The sequence below is a fragment of the Pollachius pollachius genome, assembly GCF_949987615.1.
Source record: "Pollachius pollachius genome assembly, chromosome: 7".
In the NCBI taxonomy this organism is placed as follows: Eukaryota; Metazoa; Chordata; class Actinopteri; order Gadiformes; family Gadidae; genus Pollachius; species Pollachius pollachius.
Window position 1 is genome coordinate 7,285,741 of NC_136940.1, and position 20,881 is coordinate 7,306,621.

General features: G+C 41.4%; 1 protein-coding gene across 1 annotated transcript in view; it reads right to left on the minus strand.

Annotated features, from left to right (window-relative positions):
* pex5la (peroxisomal biogenesis factor 5-like a) overlaps window positions 1-17,342 on the minus strand; it is a gene marked incomplete at both ends in the record, with an annotated part of 61,615 nt that extends 44,273 nt beyond the window's left edge. The window contains one exon of the mRNA XM_079739989.1: window positions 17,322-17,342. Coding sequence (XP_079596115.1) covers window positions 17,322-17,342 — 21 coding nt within the window. The remainder of the gene's footprint in view (window positions 1-17,321) is intronic.
* Between the last annotated feature and the right edge of the window lie 3,539 nt (window positions 17,343-20,881).

Genomic DNA, 20,881 nt, shown 5'->3' on the forward strand with positions numbered 1-20,881 from the left:
ATCACACAAGCGGAAGAATAACTGGTTACTTGTTGCATCAGGGGGGACCTGCAGATACTATTCATATTTGATTTCATTAACATTTATGTCACCTACCCTATGGCGAGCTGGAAGGGAAACAAAACGTTTTCTCTCACTATTCCTTAAACCCCCCCCCCGTGGTTCAGTCAACAGAGTGAACACTACCAGGTGAACTGGACAGGACCAGACAGGATCTCTACAAGGACCATCAAGTCTTCAAGCACAAGTTATCCGAACATCGAATGGATTTGGAGAGAATCTAACCCTGTGAATTGATTGATCCAGAGATGGGTTATATATTAACACCTACAACTTCAAATTATTTTCGACAAACCAAAGCAATGCTTCCAACGAGATGTGACACGGTGCATGTCTATGTCGGCCTGCGGCAGAGCGTCAGTGCCCTTGTCCTCAACAACAGACTTCGGAGCACAACAGTGACAATAAATCTCCCCTGACTTTGAAACACCCCCCACCCTCCTGCAGCTGCATTTTATTGGCTCATTCAATCTCTCGTATATATCTGGATTTTATTATGATATGTTTATAACCCATGTGCAGCTCAGCAGCTCAACTCCCAGAAACCCTGCTGCGTCAAATTTAGATCCTCAGCCTCACATACACCTGACAATGTGTGAGACCGCAAAATAGATGAGGACAGAGGGACACACAGAAGAGATGGAGAGAGAGAGAGATGGAGAGAGAGACACACACACACAAAAGAGATGAGAGGGAGAGAGAGAGAGAGAGAGAGAGAGAGAGAGAGAGAGAGAGAGAGAGAGAGAGAGAGAGAGAGAGAGAGAGAGAGAGAGAGGAGAGGGAGAGGGAGAGGGAGAGGGAGAGGGAGAGGGAGAGGGAGAGGGAGAGGGAGAGAGAGGGTGAGAGGATGAGAGGGGGAGAGAGAGAGATACAACCACAGTGCCTGACTCTGAACTAACCCCTTTTTCCTGCTCTTTTCCCTGCTCCTGCCCCCTTTGATCAAGCTTATCACCTCCTGGCATTGGAGAGACCGTCTCTCAATCCCGCGGCCAACCCTAACTAGCCCACTCCATTAACTGTCCATTATGAAACAAAAGGTACACGAAGGGAAAGGAGGAAATGGGGTCCATGTGCTAAAATGAAATAAATAAATAGGGAACGGGTGTATCTCATTAGGGCAGGCCCAGCTGTGGCTCTGTGTTCTGCCGAGGCTGCAGTACTAATGATGATGACGAGAGAAACCGGCTCTGCTCTGCTCAGCACCCAGCAGTAAGGCGCTACAGTACCCTGATTAGTGGTGGCTGCCTCAGAAAGGGCATTACCTTCTCACTGGAGACCCCCCTTCTCTCTCCCGCTCTCTCTCGCTCTTGTTCTCTTGTTCTCTCCCTCACTCTACCTCACAGTGTCCTAGTTCCAGGTGGCTGGCACCCTTTTCTTCTCTGGTGGATTTGCTTATCTTGGTGCTTTTTGTAGACAGCTCTACCTACATGAAGTTGAAGGGGAGTTTGTTGGGCCTTGCCCTAACTGCTTTGATTTGTGTTTCTTGTGGCCTGTATGTATACGGGAGTATCTGTCTCTGGGTGTATCACTATGCTCGTCCATCAGCCCTAATGGTACATCCACATTTCGAGAGGGCTGCGATTTTTGTTACCACGTGCAAATTCTATCCAGTCTGGTTGATTTGTCTTCTCAGAATGAGGTGTCTACAGTATCTGGAAGATAGAGTAGGAAGAGCTAGAGAGAGAGTGTGAGAGAAAGAGACACACACATAGATAAATGGAGAGCAAAGGGGGAAGGCAGACAGAGTTAGAGAGGGATAGATAGAGAGAGCGCTCGAGAAGGCTGCATGTTCTCCTTTTGACAGAATAATAGTTGATTCGACTGACCGGCTGATGGTGCCATTATTCCAACAGACAAGGCCACACACAAACACACACACACACACACACACACACACACACACATACACACACACACACACACACACACACACACACACACACACACACACACACACACACACATACACACACACACAAGAAAACATACACACACACACCACATCAAAAACAATCAGTAATCAGGTCGTCCAGCCAGGTCCTTGTGATGCCTTGAGTGACTTCAGCCAATTACAGCAGTGGAAAACACAGCAGCAGAAGGGGTGGGGCCAGGGGAGCAAGAGTGATGGAGTTAGCATTAACCGTTGGCATCAGCAAACGGCCCATCCTCTTGGTTGGCAATTATGTGGAGACTGATTAAGAAACTAACACAACAATGTAGGGAAGCGCAGGGGAATCTATTTAGATGTTTCTGTGTGGTATAATATATGTGCTTTGATTTGAACTGACTTAGATAAATGTTTTTTTCAATAGTAAATTGTATCTAAAATTGTATTTTGATGCTTGAGGAGGCTAGTTTCTGATTCAACAGTTATTCAACTGTTTTTGAGAGGCATTGGGAAGGATAGGGTGTAAAGAACGTTGTGTAGTTATAACCGAAATTGACTCAATAAGCGGTATTTTTACCGGGCAAAAATGAACATTCATACAGTAATATTCTCGGAAGCTAGCTCACTTTTTATCACCATAAAAGAACCATATAACCATAACTATTAACCAAATCCATCAAAATTATATTATGGTTCCAATTTGCCATGCTCCCCTGCCAGTCCAGTGGCAGGGGTCCAGCAGTAATACCTCCATATGCTGTTATTGAGAATACATTTTTTTGATGTAGTAGTAGGTTTACAAAAAGAGACCCTTAATTATTCTTTCAGGGCCCTTCTAGGAAGGCTCTCCAGAAGTTGATCAGTTGATTTTGGACCCTAAGCCATTAGACAAATCTTTAGACAAAAATAACCATCTCTGTATCTTCTGTTTATTCAATTTCCTATTCAAAATATAAAACAAAAATAACCAACTTAATAAATACATAACAAACCAGATAATTAACTAAATACATTATCAAATAGCTTGACAATGCAAGGAATGAAGACATCCTCATATAAGTCTTTATATAAATTAATTACATATTTGCAGCCTGGGCACAGTTAGCCTGCTTTATTGGAAAATTGGCCTGCATTGTATCTAAATGAAGCAACTGTCTTATTCACAGGGCGGCCATTAAGCAGATAATGCACATGTTATGGAGTTTTGACCGGTTAAGCTTCACAGACTGGCAGAAGCCATCTATATTTAATATTTGAAAGTATATTATAAGATCATGATGCACTTAGGGTTACATTTGTGTCTGCCAAAGTTTTAAAAGCATTCAGATGAACACTGAGGTCAGACATTGGCTGTTTAACATGCAGTGAGCTGAACTGCTTATTTAAAAGTTCCCAAATGAGCTTTCTTTTATTACTTTTGGTGTAAAACCGAAAAATCCTTCAAATGTTTTTGAACAACACCGTGATACCTCACCAACTCACTCTAACATGACTTCAAACTGTTTTCCGTTTTTTTATTGTGGGAGGAGGAACAAGAGGAGAAGGTGGAGGAGAAGGTGGAGCAGGGATTCTTTTCCAGCTGTTTGGCTTTGAAAGAGGTCTTCTGAGAATATGAGAGTGCTTTTCAATGGCACATAATGACCTGCTTTGTGGTGTGAATAGATAGATAGAGTGTGTGTATGTGTGTGTGTGTGCATGCGTGTGTGCGTGCGTGTGTGTATGTGTGTGCGTGTATGTGTGTGTGTGTGTGTATGAACGCTGCATGTGAGTGGCAGTGAGTCGCAAGGCAGAGATAAGTGGTAGTAGAGGTGGTGTTGGGAAGGGCGCGACACCTACTTATCGCTCATTATATTTCCAACACAGTGGGGAGCCATCCTCGACATGACACATATGCAGCGTCATTATGCTCCATATACATACATTATGTAAACAATTCATGAATCATGCATCTTATCCCATTTTTAAATCTGAAAATGCTGCATATTGCCATTATGTTTGTGATTACGCAATGAATCAATTTCTTCGCCCCTGCCGATGTTATTTTGGTTCGACCCGCGGTTTTGATCTAATTTGACATTCTGCAATCTCCTCTTCCGTAAGGCATTTGTGTTGCCAAATACCATCCTTCCGAAGGAAAGTTACCTTTAATAAGCCGTGGAACACTGTCACCAAGTCCAATCAATGGCAATACCCCCCTCTCTATGTCTTTTATAAGAGGAGGGCTGATGTCCCGATATGTCCCCTCTCGCTCTAAGCCTCCCCTCCATCTCAGTAACAGATTAGGGCTGGACTGGGTCTATTCATGCAGAGCAGCTGTGCTAGGGGAGATACCAACTGATTCCTTACCGAGACCCTATTTTACGTTCTTTTTATGCAAAACCTTCATTAGTCTCAAGCCAACAAAACAGAAACGCAGAACAATACAAACAATTGCTGCCGATTGCACAACAGCGAGATAAAGCCAGTTTGTATTCGCTGTCTGACAAGGAATTAGGTAGCTTGGCAGGCCCATTAGTAATAGCCAACATGTAATTAGGCTCATCTATTACATCTTGCCCTCGTCCCTGAAATATACCATATCCGCCCCTGCTCCCCTATGCCTGATTATTCAGGAATGTGTTTATACAGTACATCCGATCCGTAGGGTCCAAGCGTATGGAAATAGGGACCCCCCGTCCATACGACATAACAAAGGGGGGTTTCTTGCTAATAACTGAAATCAGGTGCTTGCACCGACTCGAAACGCTGTTGGATGTTTTTTTATCGACAAACAGAGCCTGAGCTGGAATTCCGAGGCTTCTCCTTCCCCAACTGCCATTTGCAGGTCCAGCACAGGAGTGTGCCTCCCGCCTGGCAATCGATCGGTGTGTCTCGGATTTCACAATGGCTCTGGTGCAAGGCCAATTCGAAGGGATCTATTTTTAAATCACAAACAGGCTGTTTCATTTTAATGCGGGCAAACACTGAGCATTCTTCCTCTGGGATAGTCCCCTATTCACTGATTGTGTTTGGTAGTGGCATGTTCTTATTTGAGCCCAGAATGCTCCACTTGTCTCTCTTCTGCCTTATCCTCTCTCTTTCTCACACAGATACAGAGCAATTAGTAATGCTTTCTCTTCATTTGATCCTACTCCTTATTGTAGTCACTCCCGTTGCTCTCATACAACATTTACACCTTGTTGTTGGTAATTAATGTCAACAACTGCATTTCACCATTTACCTTCATTCACTTCATGCCCAGTTGTTAAGTCTTCATTTAAGTCTCTAGAAAACAAAGCGGAGAAGAGATCACGTGTGGATCACTCAGCTACGTGTGTTGCAGTCAAGACTCACTCTGTACTCTCACTTGTTCTCCTCAAAGCACTGCCAGGAAGGGTCTTTAACCACTCTGTCTCTGCTGGAGAGGAGGCAGACCAACCGGCTGTTAAGCAGGGGTGGAGCAGAGTACAGTGTGATAGGGGACGTCCTCTGGTTCTGAATTAATGGTGGTGGAGTGCCACGGAGAACTCTGATCTGCAGCTACAGCAGGGTGAGGGAGTGTAACATCCCACCACTTCAACCTGAAGAGCCAATGAAACTTTCTCTGGGGAGGAACTCTTTGGTTTTCCCTCCCTCCCTGACAGAAGAAATGTGCCTATTCACGCAGAGATGATGAAGGCATTTTGTATATTGACAGTTGGGGGACTTTGGAGGTGTTGATTACCTTTTATATGGTTCAGTCCTGAATGCTGTGGCTACAGTGGGAAGATCTTATTCAATCTGATTTGGAAGATTGCTAACCAGCTATAATCTACGGCCAATCCTCACCGCAATCCATAATGTAACTTTGACACACACAACGCTTCTAGATCTCATGTTGTGGTTACTCCTTCACTTGCTACGGCAAGCTCACGGCAATTTGGCCTCCCAACACTTAGATTGTTGAGCATAAATTTATCTGTTGAAAATCATGTAAGTAATATCAGACAGTTTAAACCACAACGGGTTCACTACCCCTTTTACTTAAATTATTCAAGTAGTTGTTTTTGATGAAGGGCACGTAAAAAGCGGCTTACATCATGCAGACACACCATCTTCATTGCAGCTCTTCACTGGTGGGTCTTGATTCTCCGGCTCTTCAAACTAGATCAGATATGAGCGGCAGCAGCTGCACTGATTACACAGGCATCTGTGAGCCGCAGACTTTTATTCTAATGGAGGGACTATGGGCTAACACCAGCCAACATGAAAGTGTCTCCTAGACAATCAGGTGTTTTTAAATATTTTGAGAGGATAAATAGCTTGTCTATTCATGTGCCTTTTTAAAATACATTTACGTCTATTTCAATATTTTCAGAAGAGGAGACAGTTCTATTTTAAATCACACATTTTATTGAAGGTATTCATTTTTTCTTAAAGGTGTCCTGCCAAGAAAAAGAGACAAGGGAGGATGCCTCGACTCAATCTTCACAATATATTTTGTAGACAACAGCCGGCCATTAAATTAGAAATGTATGATAAAAATAAGCTTTAATTCCCCAGCAGGAAGCTTGTGAGCAGGGTGTTAATAACTTCAGCAGGATGTATGGATACATTAAATATGGACAATTTTGACAAAAATAATTGTCCCCCGCGTGAACGATCCCTGACTTTCTCCCTCTCGTTCAAAGAAAAAACGACAAGCCAAGATACACTTTTGATTTCCCCAGTCTTTGGGATAGCTGTGGCACTGGCTGACCTTTCTAGATGAAGCCTGTCTAACTGGCATGAGGTATATTTTAGCTTGGGGCTTGACTTTAATTGACATGCTAGCATTTGTGAGACAGGGTGGGGGTAAGACAAGGAAAGGGAGCAGGTGGAGGAAACTCCAATGATGTGAAGGTCTATTTCACATCATTTCCTGACGGTAATAGGTATTGTTTATCATGGACATGATTTGACTGAGATTTTTCAGAGCAGTCTAGAGACCACTGCAGAGTTACATGCTGTTAGAGATCAAAGGTATCAGTCCATTTTGGAATTAAATCCTGTTAGGTTCTTGATGGCACTAAATTTAAGTGGTTGTAAAGCATGCTGTTAGAAGGTACGTAACACACACTGTAACTGTGTCCTCATACATTAATACTGTGTTCTTACATAAAAAATAAATAGTATAGTCAATTGAACAGTCACTTGGAATTTATCTATTTGGTACAGCCTTGTTTAAATGCTTCCTGAACGCAAATGTTGTCCTAGCAATTATGCAGGATCTCTTCTCTAGACTTTGGATGGATGTTCATGTTTATTCAGTGTCACGGCCAATCCCAGGGAAACTATCGTATACTTCACTCTGGCTGTCTTGGATGCTGTGAGTGCTACACACCAGAATTATCCCTCAAGAGCTCATTCAACGACTGACAAAACAGGACAGATGATCCTAACCTAATGTTTCAACGCTGGATGAACTAACCTGAAAATACCTTTGGGAACAAACGCTCTGCAGTCATAACCAGCAGTCAGACTTCCCGGATTTTTGACCTGTTTCCCCCAGCCATGAAATATACATATGATTTTTAAATGTTAAAAAATCGAGCATCGCAAATGTTATTTCCTCATTGTTCCGTGTACACATTTACTCACATGGTGGTGAATGATGTGTTGAAGGAGCATTCAGAGTATATTTCAAGAATGTGTTCACTAATAACTTATTTATTATTTAAACTTATTTGCAAGAAAGCACATCACGAAGAAAGCACAACTTATTTAAAAAGGTGGGAATCTCTAAATATCCAAACACAGTGGACCACATTAACACCCTCACCTTCACGCACAGATTAGCAACCATTGAACTGCCACCTTTTTCACAGCACAGAAGCAATCTTCTGTGCCCTTTTGTGAGATGCAACGGGCCAAAACTGTTGTCTTGTTCCTCTTACACAGGGGTGTACTGGAGCTTGGATTTGTAGCACTCACAACAGACCTGCACTTTATTCAAAACTCAAACATTTCTGTGTCATGGGAGTATTCGGCAAAATAACTTCTAGGACGTTTGCTGAGCCATCAGCATGCATCGCAATGCCTACAGCCTGAGACCATGAGCCAAAAGTTTGTGATAATAACTTTTAACAAAATCACTTTTTTTGCAAAGGCAAAATGATTAAAAACACCCCCACATGAATGGCAAACAAAAGACATGCACACACACACCAACCATGATATCAAATTGAGCTACAAAGCACAAAATAGCAACGGTTTCTGGCATTAACGGAGGTGAAACCTACTCCCATTGTCTTGTCTTTCCTTGCGAAAGCAGTCACACATTAACACTCACAAGTACATCATGACCGACCCTAATGGATTGAATGTTATTAAATTAAAGAGAAACATGATTAACCAATGGAAGTGGAAGTGAATGGGCACTTTCTGAAGAGAAACAGACTCATCTCTTCTACTTGGCTACTGTATGTGTATTTCTATTCAAAGCTTATTTATGTCTTACTTCCTTACCGCTTGACTACCCAAATCCTAAGATCCCAGATAAACATCAAATCATGAATAAAGTTAACTTTTATTCACGCTAATGATGTACCTATCTCCTTTATTTTCAAAAGGCTTCACTGTTTATTTGGCATAAGCAGAATACTGGCAATCAGCAATAATATTGGACATCTCTGAAGGCCTATATTAAATCCAATTTAATCTGAAATTCATAAAGAATCAGATACAGCCATTTACGGTTTACAGCCACAATACATATGCAATGTTATTAATGCATACACACAAACATACACACTATGTAGAGCATGTTTGTGTTTGTCTGTTGTTTTGTGTTATTCAATCAGACAATTCCAACGCAACTCACCAGAGTCGGCGAGTAAATCGGCCTATATTTGTTTGTTGCGAGTATTGCTACAGCGTTCTCTGTATCGCCCTCATTTGCCTAATCACGTGATTCTAAGTTCGGATACGGCTGTCCCTTTTAGGGAACCATGCTGTGGCTTTTCTGTGCATTTTCTTTTATAATCACAACCTCTTTGATATGCTTCAGCTATTCAGATCCTCACAGTGTGAAGCTCTCTTGATCCATAGGGGACTGCCCCTGCCAAGCAGCGATGACAGGGTGGTCAGGGAGCAGGGGCCGCTTGACCTGTCCTCTGGCACGCTGCCTGACAGACGCCCCTGTCATTAAGATTAACCCACCTTACCTTAAGCCACACATCTACAGAAGGCTTGGACCTGATCACCTATAGGGAACCAGTGTGTAGTCCTGGAGCCTGTTCATATATGGGACACATGCATGGACAACCACACACATGCATGTGGCATGGAGAAGCCTATCGGGAAGGACGCACACACACATACACACACACACACACACACACACATACAAGCACTCCAACACACACACAGACACACACAAGCACACCACCGCTCACAGACACACACACACACACACACACACACACACACACACACTCTGCTATAACTTTAAATCACCCAGAGCTAATGGGTTGGCCAGAGATAGTACCCCTGGTGTTCCTGCTCCACTAACTAGAGCCTCCTGCCCCAGGACCTCTCTGCTGGCTTCTCCTTGAACTCTTCATCGTGCCCATCTGGACAGCCAGATCCCCTCTGGATATATCCTATCTGCAGTATATCTCTACAGTATGCCTCTGCATGTCAACTAGTAGAAGAGTAAGAGTGACAGTAGGATTAGCTTGTGTGTAGCAATGGGAATTGTTGACAGTCTTTAAATATGTACACACTTATCTTTTCCGGATTCTCAATTTTGAATTGCCTTGGTACCGAGAAGCTTTTTGGAAATTGGAAAATGGATAATGCTTGCTAAATAACCGCCAACATCTAGATTAGTATGGTTTGTTGTACACAGCAGTTTTGATGACCATAGTACTCGAAAGTGCTACTTGGTTATATTTTACACCATACTCAGTACTTGTTAGCATTCGTTCATTCATCATTAATCTAAGTGTCCTATTTCTGCTAAAGCCGCAAAATAAATGGGCTTTTGAGAGACCAATTATTGGTGTGTGTTGCCAACATGCTTTTTGAAATAAGTATGGGGGGAAGATTTATAACAGCTTCTGATTTCAACATCTTATCATATTGAAAATAAATTCTGCTCTCCAAACTAATGGGTGCTACTGTATTGAAAGTACCAGACTTGGTCCAGTATGTTCTATATGTGTGGTTTGGCTGGTTGGATATGGTTTAAATGTGACAGGGAAATTGCATTTACTCTAGGTTCTATTCCTCCAGGTAGCTAATGGTTCAAGAATCACAATGGCTAATACATTCTAATACACATTAATTGTACAGTAAAGGACAATATGGGGTTTAATACCGAGATATTAAAAGCAGACTTAATTTAGCTTGGCTAAAAGTCTGAGGAAGGTAGCATTAGAAATCAATGGCGCTTCATGGTTCCGAGCTGTTCTTTGAACACCGGCCTATAAATAAAATGTAATAAATACGATGTTGTAATCGACAAGCCTGCAGCATCAAGCAATACACAACCAAACAAACCGCTGTGCATTGCATTTTTCTATTCCACTGTATCTCATGTGTTAATGTAAGAGGACACAAATTTAATATCTGCCCATTGTGATTCTGCAGTTTATTATCACACTTTTAAATTACATTTTAAATTCCTCTGGTGATTCATCGTGTAAGATGAGTTCACCGTAGAACCCCAGACCTGTGTTGAGAGGCAGGATGAGAGAGGGCTTCTGATGTTGCCGGCGCTGGGACAAATTAATTCCCGCTTGCAAGAGGACTGTTATGAATGGTTGTGCAGAGGAGATGGATGGAGTACCATTCTTCTGCTCAGCTGGCTGCTCCCTGCAGGAAATATCGTGCGTCTGTGCCCTAGTTTAGTTGGAAGAGAAATGTGTCTCTGTACAGTAGCTCGAGGGAATAGTGGCTGGAGGATAGCAGTCTAACAAACAGTAGGTCCCCCGTCCCTCCACAGGAGACGAGAGAACTTCCCCACAACCCACGTAGGGGAGCAGTAATGGAGGGAGGGATCAGATACAAACATCTGATAATGATGCTGACGATATCGGCCTTTACATAAAAATATTAAAATAACATGCCTAAAATGAAAATACAGGAACTCCATATTTGACCATTTTTTGTATTAGATGATCAAAAAAACAACCTTGGCAAGAATTGTGCATGTAGAGTTTAATGCCAGCCGCTTACGCATATTGAATATATTTTCACTCAGCTAAGAATAGCAAAGCAGACAACAAATAGGCAAGAAAAGCTGCTTCTAAACAAGGCAGACATAATTTGGTCAGATAGGGCACTGATTGAAGTGCACTTCGAAATGGCCCTCTTGTTGCGCAAGCCGCAATCTCTCAAATCACACACTGTAATACATACTTTAAAATGTAGTATAGTGACATCGGAAGCACAGCTCACTCTGGTGTTTCTGTGGCTACCTCTGTTTGCTTGTCAGGCGAATTGACAAATAAGAGAAGAGGAAAAACATTATGTGACTTGATCCATATGGTTTCCTGGCTCCATAACTGCTTAGAGGGCTGTGTCAAGTGGATCAGGAGGTTATCACTTTCTCATCGAGTCGTAACATCAAACCTGAAGCACACCGTCATGTCATGGTGCCGTGATTATCCAAGCGTATGCAAGCTCAGTTTAATTGACACCCCATGATTATTGCAATCACATGACTTGCAGCAGAACAGTCATTTATTTTCTATGACGCACCTATGACTAATGAATGGAACAGCAAGCTTCCCGTTCTCAGAATGAAAGGTGTTAACAGGCCATTTCCCACTGCTCGGGTACACAAAACGATAATGTTTAGTTTAGCTGTGGATAATGGACAACAAGATCCCCAAAGGCAGTCTGCAATTCGTTGTTTGAGAAATCAAAAACCAAAAGACTGATTATGCATTTCAAAAACGAGCAGGCTATGGTCCAAGGGTCAAATCTGGGGCAGCCAGACGATGGTCGTGGTCTTTGTATGGTCTTTGTAGATGGCAAACTTTGATATCGTTAGACAGGTGGTTAGTATTTAAGTCGAGTTCGTGTTGAGACTGCGGAATGAGGCTTGCGTTCTGAAGTATGGGAGTTTTTGGATAGTGGAGAATATTGAAGCTTGCTAGCCATAGCAGCACCTTGCTGGGTCCGCATTGACGTTGGGCAGTGACCTTGTTTCAGAAGCATATACCTGGCGGCATCTCATTTTAATCACAGAGACACTTCAAACACATAAAGCAACCAGCGGCAGCCCTTCATGTGCTGTAAGGTAGCAGGCCCACCTGCAAACGTGCACGCATGCACACGCGCACACACACACACACACACACACACACACACACACACACACACACACAGGCTCTCTCTACCTCTCTCTTCATCTCTATTTCTCTCCCCTATGTTTCTCTATCTAACACAAACACAGATGCTCACACGCACCCTCTAACGTGTGACACATCTTACTCCATGTACTAGCCTCCTCTTGAGACATGCATGCATCATGTCATTCAGATGAGAACACCGACGCCTGTCAACACAATGATCGACCGCCGCTGGTCTGGGGTTAGAAGAGCACCCGCTAGTTAGCTTCCGTTGCTCTCCATCACTTTCCAAGAGGATCAATACACCACAACACATCAAACTATCAAGAGAATACAAGATACACCTCCAAAACGACTAAGCATGTGGTGCCCCCTAAAGTTATACTATAGTTTGTCCCATCTGGGCCACAGCAGCGTCCCGATTAATTACCCCTGCTTTCTTTATTTTACGCATTTAGTATTCTGTCAACAGTGTACTGTTTCTCTGCATGGTTCTTCAATAAATAATCTTGACTGAAATCAGAGCTAAAAGAGAGGGCAAGAACCAGCTTTCATATATGTTTTCAATGCATCTCTTCTTAATGTATTTATATATGTATTCTTACATGTAATGCTGTGACTTATTTGAACTTTGGTATGGTTCTTGTATGCACTCAGGGCAGCATTGAAAAAAGGGTTTCCCTGGTGAAATACAGTCTTATAATATGAGTTCCTTCTCCTCTTGTTCAAATATTCGCCTCCTTTTGCTGAAAGATCCTTGCTTCCTTACATTCATGATCTAAAAGTAGAAACCATGAGACCACACACACACACTAAAATCCCCAGAGGATGAAATAACCATCAGTTATTACTTATTAATTCTTCTTCATTGTGAAGGTCTCTCCTGCACTGTGCTGTAGGGGTCAATCCGTCCCCTTAGCAGGTTACACATGCATGGCGGTGCGTTACAAGAACAATGAATACTTTAGGCTGGTCGACTTCAGACGAGCTTCAGATGAATAGGTGTGTGCTTACCACCCTTCTACAATCAGGGAGGGAGAGGGACAGAGAGAGAGAGAGAGAGAGAGAGAGAGAGAGAGAGAGAGAGAGAAAGAGAGAGAGACAGAGAGACAGAGAGAGAGAGAGGGAGCGACAGAGAGAAAGACAGAGAGAGAGAGATAGCTTTTTCTGCTCCAGCTGGATTCAAGCTGAATCTGCTCATTATCCCGGCTCCTGAAATAGGCAGGCCAATTAAATCGCTTTTAATCAAGACCGTGGTTAAATAGGGCATGCTTCAAAAAAGGACCCGTCCAGGGGCCACCTCCTGACCCCCACCCCACCTACTGTTTAATTCCTGAAGCTGACCACCTTGCTGGCTGTGGGAGAGGTCTCAATGAAAGCCCTGTAGAAAAGGTGCATTGCATTATTGAACTGCTATTGAAGGGGAGCCAACTGGGGTATTAGTCCCTCAGACCCTTTCAGGTCCATAGGCCCTTAGAGGACCACAACACTGGCAGCCCTACGGCTTCAGTCATTCATTGATGTCGGAAGCTGTTTGGTTTTTGGGTGTTTGTTAGTGGAACTAATATTCTGGAAAAATTCAGCAAACCCCCTTGCTGAGCAATTGTTCCATTTTCAACTATTTTAACCTTGATTTATTTAATGTTGTGTGACAAACGTATATTTGGGAGAAAAGAATTGTGTTGTATTGGGTTTTCAGAAACATGGTACCTCAGAGGGGAACTTATTTTGGGCTCTTAGCAGCTCAAATAAAAACCCAAAGCATGGCAACAGTAGAAATATATTAGCAAACAATATACCTGACAACGGGGGTCATTTTGAGCAGTGAAAGACCAGCGACTAATTCATGATAATTAGTGTGTGGAAAACATTTTCCATCCATTCCATTTTACAGTCAACTGAACTTATGCAATAATCATGTGTTTAATGATCGGATCAGGAGCCTGGAACGAGAGTTAACTACCGGCATGGTGATAGGATTGCATGCTAGATCCTAACACTGATAGCCTCTTCCCTAGGGCCCTTGGAATATGTTAATCATCTTATGTAATCATAATGTTGTGTTCCGCAGAGCAAACATCCACAGGCCTCGGAGCATCACTTCCATTATGCTTAGACATCATTCAAAACACACAACACAAGCACTCTTGTAATTGGATTCTGTGTAAATCAGCTATTGTAAAAGCTGAGGTAAGCTGTAGATAACCAATCACCAATGTAATTTGTAATGTCAGTGGGTCACGTGTTTTGCAATTTAAAGAAATATAAACACGACGGTACAGCAATAGTGCAACAGTGAAATGTGACCGATAAGCTACACTGCTAAAGAAAGAATATTCACAAGATTTGCGATTTGCCTCGAGGCATAACAATAAATCAATGACAGAAAATACACAAATCAATGTTTTGGGGTCCTACTGAATTTTACCCAACATGTCCTTATATGCACTGCATATCACATAATCAAATTAAACAAACTGTTATTATTGAATTAGTTTGAAAATGGTAATAGTTTGCGGGCGCACGCACCTGCTGCTTTTTATATTCGATGCAAATTGAAAGCCCTGACTCCACAGCTGCCTCGAGCATGAACACACAGGTAAGGCAGCGTGCCTTTCATTCCCATGTTAGCCACACTGTTTGGGACGGTCGAACTGGAGGGCTGCCAACCAGCGCTGCTCCTGCCAGGTTCTGATGTTACCAAGGCAGCCACTAAACGCTGCGCAAGCCAACAGGGATTTGATCACAGTGACATTTATCTCACGCAAGGATATCTGATCCCGGCCAATATTGTCCCACTGAATGGCAACAAATTTTGGAACAAACCAGTGATTATGTAAATAGGGGTTATTTATGGAAGTGTGTAATTATACCCTTTTATAGGCTGGGATACTGAAAGTGAGGTAAACACATACTGTCCAAGGTATTGGAGCAGAGGTAATGTGGAAAAACTCCAATGTGGAAAAAATTGTTGCAGAACAATAAGGGGGGTTCTTGTCTGGCTTCCTTCTGCAAGAGAAAGTCTTCCTGCATCCTGTCCATGGTGACAAAAAACTGCTGACTATTAGAGGAATATCATTGTTAAAGGCTCTTCACAATGGCATCCTCTTGTTTTTTAATAAAGTTAAGATGGTTGAAACTCCCTTTTGGTGACAGATTGTTGTGTGGTTGTGTGTTAGCATGGCTGGAAAATGAAACTGCAACTCATACAGTTCGTGACTACAATTGTTTTTGTTCTCTTCTTCTCTTTGTTCTGTGTGTGTGTGCTCGTATAAGCTTTTGTTTTACATGATAAACTAAAGAGCAAAGTCAATAATATGTTTCCTTTAGATGTCTTTATGTTAAATATGACAAATTACACATGTTTTAAGCGAATCATATTAAATATACTGACACACACAAAGAGGAACATATATAGATTCAAACACACACGCAAGCACACATGCACGCACGCACACACTCACACGGCTCAAGGCTTCGACTAGAGAAAGTGACTGAAGACTAATGTGTCATTTATGCAGGACTGGGGTGCACTGGAGCTCATCAGCTGTGGTTATGCTGGTGGCTTCCACTGCCCCATTAGGATCATAAGAATGCGTCGAAGGGATCGTTTGTACCTTTGATAATCTCGTAGAGGAACAATTCGTTTACAGATAGATGATAATAAACATGTTCCATGTAGGGTCATTGTAGCGGAACTGCTAAGGAATGAAATGAAATATGGAGGAGACCAAACATGACACCAGAATTTGTAATGTTCATATTAGAGAAACGAATGGATAATGAGAAAGCTGTGTTTCAAATGGCTATTATTTCTGTTGAAAGGATGGCTTTGTGTTAAGGCACTATGCATTTAATTGACAAAAACCTGAGTCTCAGGTACCACTGACACAACTGTTGTCCAGATCTTTTCATGCATTCTCAATGATGCTAGCTAGTTAATGCATTAACTATTCATCCTGTGTTTTTAATTCTCCTGAGATATCTGACTCAGAACTTGTTTTCGTTGCATAATACGGATAGAAGGGTTGAGTGTCTGACTACTAGCCTCGGTATAGGTAGTGAAGGAAACAATGTGTTGGTATACTTATAACTATGTAACATGCAAGGTTTGCATTTTCTTGCCTTGCAAGGTTTTTAATTTGTTATACTTTTGTTAACTTTGGAAATGTTGTTTGGAATAGCTATGGTTTGTATTGTGACTTATCATCAAAAAGAAGAAAGGTGAGTTCAACCTGAAGTAATAAAGACGTTAATAATGTTAATGAAAAAACACGGTTTGGGAATTTGTCACCTTTCGTGTTTGAGGTCAATTGACCAACGTCACCACTTCTCACGCATTCCTATTAAAGACAATATTTGCATTTGCTTTGAATTGACTCTGTTCTTTTCAAGGTTTTCCAGAATTAATTTGGTTATATAGATAAAGATATAATAAACTCCATTTTACCCCTCTACTTTTGTAAAAATTAGTGTTACTTGCTAGGGTGAAGGCAGTTCAAATACTAAATCCAATAGTAGGCTGTTTAATTCTCTGACTTTTGGTCAGGACAAAGATGCAGAAGATTCACAAAGAAGAACATTCATGCACATTCATGCACACAAAAGAGAAACCCAGTATAGAACAAATGAATCAGAAAACAGTTTGAAATACCATACAAAAAAATGACCACACAGCATCATTTAGATCAGCAATTCAATGTTCATCATTGCATTTTTCTTTCAAAAGCATGAATCTTTAAGGGACTATTCCCTATGCTAATGTGAAATGCCTAATGCTTTCATATTGCCAATAAATAAAACATATTCGAGACATACCAAGAGGAAATTTGAACAACTTTTTGAATTAGATAAAAATTTGAATAACTAACTTGGAGATGGGTAGGCTCAGGAATGTACGGGCTACTTTGTCACCCTTAGTAAACATAAATCATTTTAGCATAATTCCGTTTTTCGCCATTGAATACAACTCTATGTATACTGTATGCGTCATGATAGCTTCCTGGTGTAGGGCATTGTTTACATATCCAGTCGCAGAGTGGAGGTGAAGAGTTGCTAACAGTCATTCTTACCTGTAAGTGTCCCTGGTACATATTGAGAGCACAGTCATTCGCGGATTCCTCCCTCCCCGGATCTCTAGACTTCTCCCCAGGTTGCGAGACAGCGTTACATTGGCGGTTGTCGCTTTATGGTGTCTGAAAATAGTTACTTAAACAAGCACACCGAATTTGTTCATAGGCACCCGGTCGCCCTAGTGATATTTTTAGTGTTGATGAGACAGGATTAGACTAGAGCTGTCCTCGACTCGGGTGCTGAACGTTTCAGTTTTTGCCATGAGTTATTACCAGTTTGTCATAGAAAAACGACAGACGAGTGCGATATCGAACTTGTACTCGTCCCTTAGTGTGCTGTGAAAATAAAGCTTCTAAGAAATGGTGCTTTGGCTAAAAAAAAAAAGAAGAAGAAGAAGAAAGGACCGAAAACAACCACTTTCAGATCTCCATCCTTGGTGAACATCAGCTCTCCTCCCGCCTGCCTGCTGTGTCTGTGTGACGCTCACCAGGATTCATCCTGCTCTTATAGGGCGCGTGCCTCTCCCATTACCTACCGCTGTTCCCGCCTCTTAGCGCTCGTGGTGCCTCCTCCAAAGCTCACGTGTTTCCAGTAGTTCATCCCGCACCCTTGGATCGCCAAAACTAGAAAACAGAAGGTGCTGACTTTATACTTTGGTCGATTTCTGATTATGGTATGATATCTACAAATATGGCATGCTTTAGGCAGACATGCCTTTTTTATAATGACTGAAAAGAAGTTTATCACCTTAAGATGTCGTTTGCTTTAATTGCTCATTTTCAAAAAGTCTAATGTAAGTCTAATATAATGTATTATATTATTGGAATATGTCCAGGCCAAATATTTGTTTTATAACTACAACACTGAAAGCCAATGTATTGTGACTATTGAAGACCATAGTCTACATCCACCAAATGCGTAAATAGGCTACAAATGTTTAATGCAATAATTTACAGTTAAATGGAACAAAGATATGCCTTGCAAATCTCCTGAAACTCAATTTAGAAGCATTTGGAAAATCATATAACGTAACAGGAAATCACCAAAAGAGCAACAGCATTCAGGGGCTGAAACAAACAGATTTCCTAATACATTTGAATCAGGCATTATTGGACACCCATCATTAAGGCACTCAAATAATTGTGCCAATGTTGGAGGAAGTTGTGGGGGAGCCATGCTGTGGAACAGAGGTAGGGCATTATAGCCTTTAGGATCTTATTCTTATTACTGGTTTACTCAAAGAAACTGCTAATCCTAACAAAAATAGGAAGAACAATGCAACGACAATTGCAAGACTAAATTAGAATATGAAGTGGTATTATGCAAAGTGCACTAAAAGCAACCCATGTTGTCAAATTGTGCTGGATATGTTAACTTTCTTCTATGATAATCATTGGATTTCAGTGTGTACTAAGTAATTCCTATACAATTCAGAGACATGGTGATTTTGCCGATTGTGTCTTTGCTGCAGCTGGCTGTTATTGTGGTGAATGTTGACTGGCTGTTGTATGTGGCTCATGTGAAATGACTGTGAACACATCAATGTATGAAAAATAATGCATCTGACAGAGTTGAAATTGTAATGCTAGTCACTTCTGAAAAACACCAGCCTTACCACTAGAGGTCATCAAGTACAAGGTGAATTAGTGACTGCACCTTTAGAGTTGCTATGCAATAGTACATGTACATGTACTTGTGGGCTTGTATTATATTCAGCTTCAAATAGTACTCATCTGGTCCACAGTTGGTTAGAATCTCTGAATAGAATCTTGAATTGATCAATTCAAACTCTATATCTAACTCTATTTAGAGCTATGGTCTGTCAGCTGACAGATCCTTTCTTTAAACCAGGATTACAATATGACTATTTGTTTTTACAAGGTTAATCTTTAAATGGGATTATTATTGCAAAGTCTGTTCTGCCACTCTGCTGTACAAAAAAATTGATATTGACATCACTGTAGTCTAATTGTAATGTTTCTGAATGGAATCCAGGCTACAAAGTCTTGGGTCCTACTCAAAGTCCAGCAAAGAATTGTGTGGGCAACATTGGGCTGCATGCTTGTACACACTCTACAAGGTATTTGTATAACCTAGAATGAAGGTCTTGGACTTCAAAGTGGTTTCCATGTTTGTACAACACATCCTTGCCAAGGTTTCTTATTGTGCTGTAATCACAATGCTTCTACTTTACAACAATATAGTATTAAGTCATTTAGAAGACACTTGTGTAATTAAGGGGATACCCAGAACCCCCCTTAATCAATGTCAACTGAATCATTCAACTGAAGTGGGAGAAACGCTTTCCGAGTTTGATTCTGTATAATTACGGTCGAGATTAAAACGAGTGCAAAATGATGTATTCACTTGTTGTGTGATGTAAGCAGACGCTGTCCCACACCCTATGGCTGGTTTAGACCTACTGTAAGCTCCCTCACTGTGTCACATGATACATTAGTGACTGTCATCGTATGTAATTGGATCACGGGTGGCCATTTTCCCAAAATAGATCCTCAGGCAGGCCTTTAAATTCTAATAATGTCATAAATCTCCTTCTGACAGTACGTGGTTGTTAATGAGGCAGTGTCAGACTATCATGAGTATTAAAGTATTAATAGGATGAAAATGAATGTTGTCTTGCATATATGGGGAGTTTCTTTATTTATAGGCTACTATGAAATATTCCCTTGATAAATTGGTTTTTGACTGTTTAAAGATGCAAACCCTTTTTTGGACCAGGTTTTGATGCGTCATGAAATTATGAGGAGTTTTTTGTTAAATTATACTTTTAAGTTAGACCCTTTTCCTTCTTCAAAATACCTGCCTAGGTTTATAGGCAATCACACACAATTCAAACAAGCCCTTACACATTCACTCACTGTCTATCACACACACACACACACACACACACACACAGACATACACACACGCACACACACACACACACACACATCCAAATTTATTTTCTTTCATCAAGAACAGCAACTAGTTATGGCAATTTAACACTTGATAACCCAATTCCTGGCAATACGGTCAGCAATTGTATTTAGTCCGTACAAATTGTGTGAATCCATTCGATGGCGTTGGTGGTGTAGGAGAATAGCTGTTCCGTGTCTCCTTCGCTGTTTGGACATTGTGTGTTTGTTTTGTTGCTGGGTCGGAGCCTGATGACGTTTTCATGGTTTTGTTTGGCTTGAGGAGAACTGCGGCCATCAGAGAAGGAAAGGATTCACAGCTGGAATGAGAGTATACCGGTTGTTGTTCTGCTCTTTCAGTGGTTCCAGTGAAGGGCTATGGGGTTTATTTTACCTTGAAACTGGGTTTGTAGGAGAATAACAAGTTTTGCTGTCATGTTTGTCTTTATTTTATCATCTGCTGCATAACTGGCCAACATGTCCTTCAACTGAATATGAAGTGCTGTATTATCTGTATTATCTTCTACATTTTGAAATGTGCACGTAATATAGCTCAGTTTGTGAAATGCAACATCACATTGATTTAACCAATTATGTGTGCAATATGCCAATCCCTTTGACAGCATACACCGAGAGCTAATTGG